This window comes from Lissotriton helveticus, chromosome 11 (assembly GCF_964261635.1).
Source record: "Lissotriton helveticus chromosome 11, aLisHel1.1, whole genome shotgun sequence".
Classification (NCBI taxonomy): Eukaryota; Metazoa; Chordata; class Amphibia; order Caudata; family Salamandridae; genus Lissotriton; species Lissotriton helveticus.
In genome coordinates this window covers 909,511,034-909,523,459 of record NC_136072.1, presented here as the reverse complement: position 1 = coordinate 909,523,459, position 12,426 = coordinate 909,511,034, and the positions used below count along the sequence as shown (strand labels likewise).

The following is a 12,426-nucleotide window of genomic DNA, read 5'->3' as shown; positions in this document are numbered from 1 at the left end:
GAGTGGGTGTGTAAGTTCTGATATGGCTGTGTGAATGGGTTTTTAAATGGTTGTGTGGGAGTGGCAGTGGGTTTATAAAAGATTCTATAGGGGTGTGAATGGGTGCATCATATATGCTGTGGATGAGGTCATCAGTGATACCATCAGTGATGTAACTGACCGTGTCATCAGTGATTTAATATGTGAGGTCATATGCAGTGCATTGCGGGGGTGCGAGTTATAGTTAACTCAGCTAACTATAACTGCTGGATTTCTCTGGTTTTGTATGAGTAAAATCTGACCCTAACTATAACGTCCCTGTAACCTTTGAGTTTTTTAAGTGAATTTCTAAGGTTTTTTTTAAATTCTATTTGCTAACTATAACGTCCCTGTAGCCTTTGGTTTTGTTTGTGTGAACTTCTAATGTTTTTTAATATTCTATTTGCGAACTATAACGTCGCTGTAACCTTTTCGTTTTTTGTGAATTTCTAAGGCTTTTTTAATTCTAATTGCTAACAATAACGTCCCAGTAGCCTTTTGTTTTTTTTAGTGAATTTCTATGTTTTTTTAACTAGCAGTCACGTTTGCAGAGTGGTGGAGAAAGGGGGCTGGGCCTCCGACCAGCTCTCAGGAATTCCGTTGCGTAGGACTTACAGGAGTTACCAAGAGGGATTCTTGGCCTCCAAGGTCCCTCAGAGGTAAAGTGGATTTAATCCCCCAACCAGTAGTGCGCCAGAAGACGCGTTTGCAGAGTGGTGAAGAAATGGGGTGTGGCCTCTGAAGACCTCTTAGCAATCCCAATGTGTGGGACTTACTGGAAGGTAACAGGATGGGTAGTTGGTCCCCAAGGACGTCCTTGGGGGGCCAACTACAACTCCTATTACCTCCAGTAAGTCCCAAACAGCAGGATTGCTGAGTTCAGATAGGCCACGCCCCCTTTCTCCACCACTCTGCAAATGCGCCTACTGGCACGCTCTTGGTTGGGGGATTAAGTCCCTTTCGCTGCTGGGGTCCTTAGGGGCCAGCTAGCCCTCCTGTTACCTCCAGTAAGCCCCACACAGCTGGATTGCTGAGGTGTGGTCAGAGGCCAAGCTCCCTTTCTCCACCACTGTGCAAATGCCCCTCCTGTTGCATTACTATTTGGGGAATTAAGTCCCCTTGCATTTTGAGGGTCCCTGGGGGCCAACTAGCCCTCCTGTTACCTCCAGTAAGCCCCACACAGTTGGGTTGCTGAGAGGTGGTCAGAGGCCACACGCCCTTTCTCCAACACTCTGCAAACATGCCTCCTGGTGCCCTGTTGCTTGGGGTATGAAGTCCACTTTAGTCCTAAGGCCCTCAGGATACAAGGGGACCTCAGCGCCCCACCGGCAGTGTGCCGAGAGGCACAATTGCAGAGTGGTGGGAAAAGGGGCCTCGCCTCCGACCATCTCAGCAAGCCCACTGTGTGGGGCTTACTGGAGAGAACAGGTGGCCTAGTTGGCCCCTAAGGACCCTCAGGAGCGAAGGGGACTTCATCCGCCAACCAAGAGCTCACCAGGAGGCGTGTTTGCAGTGTAGTGGAGAAAGGGGTCTGGGCCTCTGGCGAGTTGCCGCTTTAGCATTTTAGGAAGTAGAACTGTTCCCTCCCCCGCCCCCCTATCCCTTTAACCCTTTTGGGCCATGGGGACCCTATCCCCAGGGGTCTGACCCATTTTAAAAACTTTTATTAAATTGAAAAGGGCACACGGCCTCCCTTCCAAGGCGGATTTCGACCCCGGAGACCACATCCCCCTGGGCTAGGCCTATGTTTATATTTTATTGAAAAGGGCAGATTTCGGTCCCGGGGACCCCATCCCCCAATACCCAGCCAATTAAAAAAAGGGATGGTGACCCAGCGTCCCCCTTCTCTGGCCTTTTTTTCGGCCCTGGGGATGCCATCCCCTGGAGCTTGGCAAGGTCGTTGGGGACCGCGGGGGAGCCTCAAGGCCTCCACATTCCCTGCTGGCTCCCTGCCTCCTGCGGGAGCCGGCATTGCTTTTGGGCAGAGGGAGCTGCAAATATGCATCTCCCTCTCCCCAAAAGCAATTCTGCTTTGCTTTAAGGAAGCTGTAGCATTTTTCATGCTCTCGCTTCCATGAAGCGCAGCAAGGTTTGCTATGGATTGGCAGGAGCAGTGCTCTTGCCAAGCCATAGCAAACTGCAATGTCCCAGGGGTCAGTACCCCGGGATATTGCTGGAGCTGGTCTGGGTGGTGGCTCCCTCCCATCTTTGAAATAGCTGTGAGGGGGTTGTGGTGCCCAAGGCTCTTTGGCAGGGGCAGGAGTCCCCCCCACGCATTATTGTAAACTGAGCCCCCGGGAGGTAGCAGTCCCCGGGGGTGGCGCTGTGCCCCCCACATTTCACACTATAATTAGGCCTGGGGAGGTGGCGGTCCCTGGGGCTGCATCGGGGAAGACGCCTTGCCCCCATGCATTTCCCAAAATTAGTCCTGGGGAGGTGGCGGTCCTTGCATTATTAATTCAATAGCCCGCAGGAGCTGGCCCACCCAGAGGCCTAAAGGAAACGAATCGCAGGGGCCTGTGCTTCGTTTAAAAAAACAAATTCATTTGCGGATCCACAGTGAATCTCTCCAAATTCTTCTACAAATAATGGTTTGTTTGGCCCTGTGGGACCCCCTGAACAGGCCTAGGGGGGTCAATCAATCAATCAATAAATCAATCATGACACTTGTATAGCGCACTATCACCCGGAAGGGTCTCAAGGCGCTTGGGGGAAGGGGTCAGCTACTGCTCGAACAGCCAGGTCTTGAGTTGTCTCCTGAAGGCGAGATGGTCCTGGGTCAGCCGAAGGTGGATGGGGAGGGAGTTCCATGTCTTGGCCGCCAGGTAGGAGAAGGATCTTCCTCCGGCGGTTGCTCTTCGGATGCGTGGTACGGCGGCGAGGACGAGGCTAGTAGATCGCAGCTGGCGGGTGGGCGAGTAGAAGGTCAGGCGGTCGTTGAGGTACTTGGGGCCCAGGTCGTGGAGTGTGCGTGGGTGAGGAGCCTGAACGTGATCCTCTTGTTGATGGGGAGCCAGTGCAGGTCCCTCAGGTGGCCGGAGATGTGGCTGCGTCGGGGGATGTCCAGGATGAGTCGGGCGGAGGCGTTCTCCGGGTGGTTCTACCCTGCCCCCTTATCTTGTTTTTAACCTTTTTTCTTGTGACTCTGTTCAACCAAGTCACATGATGGCTGCCAACACTTCCTGATTTTAAGTGTTGGCAGCCAATCAGATCTCAGGCACGAGATCGGGAGCGTTCACGGATCCACCATGGCCACAGATGTATATCTGAGAAATCTTTAAATTTCTCAGGAGCAACTAAACGGATTTACACCATTTAATGAAAAAGAGTGCTTTCTGAACCAAGAGCTACCTACCTATTTGCCAAATTTGGTGGAATTCCGTTCAGCAGTTCGGACTGTAGACGTGCCCAAAGTTTCCTATGGAAATTAACATGGAGAAAAAGTGTTTTGGGACTCCCCACACCCCCATCCCCTTTTTCTTGGCCCCGCTTGACTATTCACCCCAAAACTTTCAACACAGCAGCTGAAGTGAGGGGCTTATTAGTTTCGAAAATTTCGTGAAGATTCGTGTCACGGCACCAAAGATATAGGCAAATGAAAAAAATGCTTTTCCTATAGAAACAAGGTCCTGACTATAATTACCTCACATTAAATATCCCCTCCGTTGGCAAAGCCCACAAGTTGTCAGCCAACACCAGTCCTATTTGCTTTGCCAATGCTTGTTTTACATATGTGTATTTTTTGTTTTGGTAACATTACTAACGGACTACAACTTTTATTTTTTTATGTACTACTTGATTAGGTTCTATAGTATTATTGTAGAAGTACTGTTATGTTATGCATTATAGCTAAAACGTAAGCAGCATTTCAAATATTTCAGTTTGTTACTTCATTTTGGTGAACACCATGGTAGGCTCTTTTTATGAGTAAGTGCTGTTTCAAGAACTTGAGGGATCCAATGGGAACAGGAGGTGGTTGTTTGATTAGGTGTTTGTAGTTGTGTTACAAAAAAGTTTACTAAGGAGTATTACCTGATAGTTTGTTTTATGTGGCGTTTACTTCATCCAATACATCCTCTGATCCGACTCTTGTTCTTGTTTTGGCAGCTGGTCCTTCCTCCAGCTAGAAAGCAATAGCAGCTTTAATGACAGTCTCCAGGCTTATGCGGCTGGGGTGGCAGAAGCAGCAGTTACGAAAAAGGTAAGCTTGTGCCCGTCAGCCTCCTATCTTCTAAAGCTCCATAAACCGCAGTTCAGGTGGCCCCTACCCGCACTCCTTGATGGAGCTCCTCATGCTGGCCGCCCCCCACTTTTGTAGTACTAGTTGGGGCACCTGTACTGTACTGAAGGTATGACAGAATCCTGAACAGTGTTGTCCTCAGTGCTCAGCAGACACTTTATATTTCTTTGTTTAACTGTTCTCCATTATGAGATCTTCACTAAATTAATAAATTCTGAAAACGTCACACCATTTTAGGACCCCAGAATGCTTGACAGAAGAAACTTTTTTGATAATGTATTTATGGTTTGGCAAACGTATACTTGTCTATAAATATTCCAAATTATTGTGTTCTTAATTGTGTATGATGGCGAAATACCCTAGTAATGGCATTGTAGAGGCAGCAACCTCCAAAAATCTTTAAGTTTCTGAAAAATTTAAGAAAGTGGGCTAACAGACTCTGCAGCCTCGTATAAAGACAGCAACAGCCCAGTTTTTTAAAGTCCCCGGGTTAAACTTACAATACAGGAGGGCACTGCTTTAGCCATCCAGGGACAGTTGAGTTTGTACATAACATAAGGCTTTTGGTTTTGGTGCTTTTGGTTTCTTCCAGTGATAGTGTTTACAAGTGGGGATGGGGTGAGGGACAGTTTAACTTGATCCCCAACCTTAAATGGGCCCCATCTGCATCTTTTAATCTACAGATGTTCTTGTGCAGTTCTCTTTTTGCCACAGGAACATCAGAAACAAATCCACATGCTTTGTATGTTAAGCACCTCCCAGCTAGTCATGTTATTCATTGCAGCTTAATATGCCAGAAAATGTCTAGGAGGACTTTAAAGCGACAATTCATCCCCATAGAAGTAGAACAGTTTCCTGGGCTGCCTCCGAGACTGCAACTGGTGCTTTTTGTATGGGGAGTGGCCCTCTGCACTGCTTTGTAAATGTACTGTGCATTTTTTGTGACTTAACTAATGATTTTCGTCAAGTAGACCCCGGGATCTGCATGTCCATTTGAGGTGGTCAATATGCCAACAAAAGAAGTTTGATGACCGAGCATAGTTTGTTTCAAAAGGGATAAACAGTCAGTCGTAAGAAAGAGGTCTACGGTAACCCTTTGCCAGGCAATGAGGTGAATGGATGAACGTTTAAGGCTAGGGACCGTTCGTTTTACCTGTACCACTCTTTGGAGGATGTCTCACTAGTGAGTCGAATATTGCATTGTCAAAACTGGTAAATCTTTAATTTGAACTACTAAGCAAAGACAATGTGTGGCATGTTTCCTAGAAAAGTGTCTTCCCAATTGCCTTTATTTATGCACAAGGTTAGTGGGATCCAGACTTTGGTCTCCAAGAAGCCTTAGCAGAATTTCATGCGAGTAAGACTGAATTAAGAACCTCTCTCCCAAAGGCATTTTTTTCCAAGTAAACCTCAGTATGTTGCTATATATTTCTTTCTGAACCCCTTCTGTTGGCAGAAAGGTTTCTTCACACCATGTGAAACACACCTTTAAGTTTTACACTTAATAAAGGAGATTACAAAGCCTAAACAATTTGTTGTCAATTATGGTCCCATTCATATATGTTTAGTAACATCCAGGTAGTTCTTATCACTCTCTATTGTGTACTGCATAAAATGTTGTTACCAAATGGCCTACAAATGGTGGCCCAAATCAAGCCTAAGATATAAGTGGCGTGGGAGCTGGAGGAGGGTGGCAGGAGGTGTTTCCTTCAATCCCTCTCAGAAATAAATGATTGGTGAAATCAGTAAAGCATTTGACTGATCAGTCCACACATTTATGAGACCTTCCTTCCAGGGGTGTGCGAAATCCAAGTAATTTGCTTTCGCATAATTGCACCAATTTTTCACAAACTTATGTGAAATTACTCATAATTACGTGAAATGCAAATCTGTTATTTTTGCTATATTTTAGCACAAAATAACCCTTGCATCAATTTTTATACAAGGCTACATTTGAACAAAAGCATGGCAATTAACAGCAGTTTGTGTTCTGTTCTTGTGTGTTTGTTGTGTATTTTTACTTCAAGTGGCGCATAATTACACAAAATGGTGCAATGGCATAATTGGGGAATTTCACATAACATGGCATTCTCACAAGTATGTGAATTACTCCAGCGTAATTTAAATTTAATTGCCTATATTTGTCCCCAAGTGGACCAATCTTCGCTCCAGAAACTGGTTAACTAATGTTTTATCTTCTGGTTGTCCGTCTCGCATTTCTGTTTTGGTATTTGTGCTAAACGTAATGTGTATAAGTTTGCTTTTGTGTTCAGTGTTTGAGCATCAGTGGGGGTCTCAGAAAGATGTGCTATTTACCTGTAATTTTAGTTCTTCACAATTTAAAATGTAAATGATTTCAGGGACGGCCTGTGTGCCTCCCAGAAAGCCAGATTGAAGCTTTTGTTGGGACTCTGACACCCACCCGCTCCTATCATTTGAAAGCAGACCAGGTTAATAACTGCTGGGGACGCCCGTCTTTCTTCTGCCGCCCTCATGCTGTGGGGTTCGTGATCAGGGGCAAGCTCTACCAGGACCACGAGTCCCAGCTTTCTCTGCGGCTTGCTACTGCCAACACATTTCCATTGCGCCTGGAGGTGCTTTACATTCAGCTGTGGGCTCCCGCAGCGTGGGACGCGCGCAAGCATTTCTGGGCCAAGGGCTGGCCCTTCAGCGCCAGGAAGAGGCAGGGCTGGGCCACCCCTCTTTCAGCCATCAACATTTAGTGATTAAGTGACTGAGGTGAGTGTCCCACCACTTTGAAACCGTCTTTAAGTATTAATCATGGGGAAGCACACAGGGACATTCACACTGCTACCACTAGCATCAGTAGCATGTTAGAAAGGGTTGTTGGCATTGTTTCTAGTGAAATCGAACTCAATGAACAACGCTTATCCTTGGGAAGTGAGGCATTACCGAATGGTCCAACAACAGGAGGGTCGCGAGTAGATTTAGCTACACGATCCGCAGCCAGTCATATGCCTACAATTGCATCTAGCATTACGACATCCCTGGGAACTAGTGCTAACAATATAGTCCTCTCTAGTGGCAGCTCTAATGGTGCTGATATGCCTGAACTGCAGTCAAACATGGACACACTAGCGCCCGCCGCAGTTCCAATGGCCAGCGCAAAAGGAAGCCTGGGAAACCCACCAGTTCTAATAGAAAACAACCCATTTTTCAGCCTCATCACGTACTGTCTTGAGCTCATGGATACAGTCTCCATTCTATTGTCCATATCCCCGAGGTGGCACAAATTAGTTCTATTAGTACACAGACTGATGCTGCATCCTTTACGTCTACACACAATGTTTCCGGGGATGCATTTTTTTATACCGTTGTTGATACTGCCTTTGTACGAATCAAAGAGTTGATAGACAAGAACTTCACCTCACTTTTAGAACTTTTAGACCATTTGGATGCTATAGTGAACAAAATGAGTGGGCAACAAGAGACTATTCATACTGTTGCTACCGTAGGGGTGGGTTTGCCCTTATTATTGATGCTGGGTCGAGCCCTGACCCAAGGATCCCTACCCCAACTCTGTCCAAAGGCTCTTCGCTTGATAACTCATGTGTAACATGTAGCAAAGTGAAGGAATTCTTTTTACCCAAGCTTAATGCTGAGCATGAAAATCATCCCACTTTTAAAAACGCACAAAACATACCTAGGACTGCCAAAACCTGCCCTCCCCTAGCCAGTCCGTATCAGTGATTAACCTACCTGGGGAGAACTCAAAGTCAGGCAGTCTGAATAGTAGCTTACCTAACCCCAAGAGAAGGGACACTATGAGTCTGATATGGAGGTTCTAGGACTGCCGCCAGAAGCATGCCCCTATGTTTTAGTGCTGGCGGGGGTGCCAACGCTAAAGAAAGAACAGGTGGAGACCTGGAATCAATTATGCAACAGATGTGTGGACTAGCTATCCAAACATAGGAGGTTTAAGTCGTCAGAAATGAATATCATCATCATGGGAAGAAGAGTAGGGTGGGTGGGAGTGTCACCGAAGAACATCGAAGGAGCTTGCATTGTGATTAATTTTCGCAGGCCATCCGTAGTTAGATCACTATTGAGGACACAGGAAGACTTCACCTTCAACTCCACACATCTATTCATTACCATTGGGTTATTTTTTATAAACCACCCTCTGGGCCCTTGATAAATGATGCCCAACAACCATTTGCACATACAATAGGTTCCTACCACTGTCTGATCTGGATAAGCAGGATTGTCTAACGCCACCTTTGGTAACCAGTGAATCTACTTTTATACCGAAAACTAATGTGCGTCCCTCTGAGCCAACTGAACATGTTACGTTAAACAAAGCAACTAATGATTGCAATTTAAAAGTACTAAGTTGGAATGTCACAGGTGTAGCGTCAAAAATATCTTTACCAGATTGACTAGATATAGTACAAGAGCAGGACATTCTTATGTTTCAGGAGATCTGGGCAACCCAAGATTTATATATCAAAGGGTTTGAATGTTTTAACACACTTGACCCTATTCCTAAGCTTGGTCGTCCATCTGGAGGCCTTTCAATTTGGGTCAATATTGCTTCTGGAGGTAGTGTTAGGGTTTTAAATACAAAAAATGATACATTTCAAGCGTTAATATATAGAAGGGGTGTATCTATATGTTTAATTTTTATAATAATGATTTTTATTCTGTACCTAACACAAATTTGGTTAATTTGTTAAATTTTATCTCAACCCTGCAACAACACAATAGATTGGGTAATATTGTTGGTATCTGTTTGGGGGGTGACATTTACGCAAAAATTCCTAGGGATATCACCTCAATTACAGGACTAAGTACTAAGATGTATCGATGTAACGGGGGCATTGAGTTACATGATCATTTGCTTAGACATAATCTGATCAATGTGATGGAAATTGCTGCGGTAACTAACAACAATGACCTCCCCGAACCGACATTTTGAGAAAGGGGTAGTGCCTCTACTATAGATTACGTTTTTATTCCCCATGTCCTTGAGGATTGTTCAATGAAAGCCAAGGTTGTCCCGACTACTCATGGCGACCACAACCATATTGTAATAGAATTGAGAATTAATCCTAAGCCGATATACAATAACGAGTGTGGTGACAGGAATTTGACAACCGCTACAGATAACCTAAGAGTGATTTGGCGAAGAGTCAACTACACCAGTCTCTTTTTAGGTTTCGCACTGCGAAACTCTATTGTGATCGTTTCTGCTTTCAAGGAGTCAAGGGAGACAGGAGACAAGTGATATGCACGCGCAACCTTGCGAACTGGGATCAGGTCGCGCGTGTTTCCTGTCTCCCATGGCTCCTTGGAAGCAGACTCACATGCACGCACACACACACACATACAGATCCCCCCACCCCCCGCCGCCGCGCATACACACACGCAGGTACACACAGACACATACATACAGACCCCCCCCCCCTTACACACATTCCCTACCTTGGCTCGGCATGTCTTCTCATCACAGCTTGCGCAGGGACAGCCAACGTGCACACGCACGGCGACGGCGTCTCCTGCGCTACAACCGTGGTTTCGGTTTCGGCCTAACCTTGTTCTGTGCTTGTTAACAGGATGCCCTGCCATACTATACTTTATTAAAATACAGAACTGTCCGCTATAATCAAAGTGTTCATTTTGTAAGAAAAACGTGTATATATCTTCAACGTAATAATGTTCTATTGCTTTTTTTGAAAGCGTGAATGATAAAAAAAATTTTGTATATCGACATCATCTTTTTATATCACCTCGAACATGCACTTTCCTCATATTCTCTCACCTGACGATTGCATAACGGAGTTTGCCTTCACGCAAGGGTGGCGCACGTTTGTATTGGAAGTAATGAGGTCGCTATAATTAAAACGACACCTTGATGACAATTAATAGATTGGAAGAATTAGTACAGTTCCCCCTGGGCCCGCAATCAGCCGCTGCAGTCAGCAGCTCGGTCCATGGCAGTCATGTGATAGGGCCGCCGACCACGGATGCAGGTTTGCTGCCTTCCTCGCGGGCCCATCTCTCCCACATAACGGGCCCGCAGTGCACAGCAGGCTTGTGAGGCTGCGGTCGAGGAGAGACGGCTACCAGGCAGCCGTAGGGTCGGGCGCTGCAAAACACCTTTAACGCCGCTCGATCTCCGCACCACAAATCTGCCCGTTTTTGGGCCCTGGGCGCAGATTGTGGCAGGTATCAGCTCATCGTGGGAGCAGCCACTTGATTTTGGTCCTCAGTGCGGGAAAGACCGAGGTTGATTCTGGATGCTTCTCCCACACCGGGCAGCTCAGTACACCCGAGAGTGTAGACCGGGAACGGAGGGAGGTCTGTCAGGTGGGTCCCAATGCCTTCAAGGAGCTCCTATTGATGGACTGCACCAGTCCAGCCTACAAAATGTAGTAAGTGTGCCTAAGCGCTTTACTGGTAATGTGCAACTATTAACAGTTGAAATCTTCCTCTTTATTCGGATATGTTGCCTAATTGCACAGGGCCTCTGACTCTGCAGCACGCGCACCCTCACTTAGCAAACTACTTCAGCATGCAGCAGAGAGGTGCGAGTCACGGTGGTTTTTGTCGTTTCGGTTTGCAATGAACGTTTGCTATGCCTGCTTGAATTAACTTCTTCGTTTTTAAAGTTAAGTGGTATCCAGACATGCTGTGCTGCCTCCAATAACATATACTTATTTCGTCCGATGTCTGTTGTGTCAGAAACCGTGCACGAGAGACTGCACTATGTTCATTATCCGGTATGAATGTTTTCATTATCCGGTATGAATGTTTCACCCAGGCCTGGAATTTTCTTTGCATTCTAATGTGTGTTGTTATTAATCGTACCAAAATGAAAGAAAAAAAAACCCAGACCAAGTCAAGACACAGTGAATAAGTAGAAAACACTTTACCCCCACCCATTACAAGGGCACTAGGTTAGTGCCCTTCCAATTATAGTGCTTTGCAGATGTTTGAAGGTCTTCTTACGAGTTTTTTTTGTTGCTCAAATTGGTGTAATTTCTGACATTTATATTTTTCCCTAGTCTTCATTACTTGATATTGCTCGTAAGAAAGTGTCACTCATAGTCGTTGAATTGTCACTCATAATTGCACTGAAATTATGAAAATGTCACACTTAGCAATTTGAAACCTTGGCAGCTATGAGGTTTCTCTAGTAATTAACCAGCGTATGTGTAAGCATTAAGGCACGAATTCACCCCCTTAATTATCTAGACAAGGCCTTTGTGAGGCTTAGACGGACCCTGGGCATTTAACCCCTCAGGCCCCGGGTCTGGGCTAGGCCATAACATACAGCTTTGTTGTCAGGGTAAACCTGCAGCAGGTTTCAGGTGTAATTAATGATGACATCTCATTTAATTTCACCCTTTTTTTTAACAAAAGCCACATCGTTTGCTTAATTGGGCCATTTTCTGTGAATGGAGCACACTCACATTTTTCTGTAAGATAACTATATTGGTGATTTTATTGTGTGTTACTCTGCAATTGGCATTGCTTGGTCACGAGGAAGCAATGGTAATTCATTGTTTTTAACTTTGTAATTTTAGCTGAAATCGTAATTGTTCCTTGCACATTTTTATGGAGTAATCCAATTAATTACAGTTTGATTCTGTTTTTCTGTTGTAGGGAAACTGAACAAGGTCCTTTTTGAACAGGAACACAATAATATCTTGGTTGTGTCCCAAAAAAAGCATGAACTCCTCCTTTCTAGTACATTTAACTGCATTATCTACTGACCCACCATAGGCCCTCTGGTGTCTCAAAGCCTGGTTTGCGCTGCTTAAAACTATAAATAAAAAAATATAACTAAGGTTTCATATAACTGCACAGAAAGAAACACATTGCCCTGGACCCCCTTAAAAGCTTGCATGTCGTTTTTTTGTTTATACATAATGATAATCGTATTGTATTGCTGCCACTGCAAATTACTTTGTAACAATCAAACTAGGCTACACACACGTTGAAGTGAGGTAGGTGGTTTATGTGCAGCAACAAAACTCATATAGATAGAAAGTCAAGTAAGGTTACAATCTGGTAGGCCAGAGAGGGCTCCTTTCTGTCAGATGTTTTCTAGGAAAGGCGTCTATTGTAGCTTATCACCGGTGGAAGACTCCTATGAACTAGTCGGTCAGTTTTCAGCTGTTTTCTAAAGAGAAAGTGGTTTG

The 12,426-nt window shown here is 45.3% G+C and overlaps 1 protein-coding gene across 1 annotated transcript in view; it reads left to right on the top strand.

Moving 5' to 3' along the window:
- Positions 1–12,426, top strand: part of PLBD2 (phospholipase B domain containing 2) — a 149,995-nt gene that overhangs the window by 28,994 nt on the left and 108,575 nt on the right. Inside the window, exon 2 of the mRNA XM_078667146.1 lies at positions 4,126–4,219. Coding sequence (XP_078523272.1) covers positions 4,126–4,219 — 94 coding nt within the window. The remainder of the gene's footprint in view (positions 1–4,125; positions 4,220–12,426) is intronic.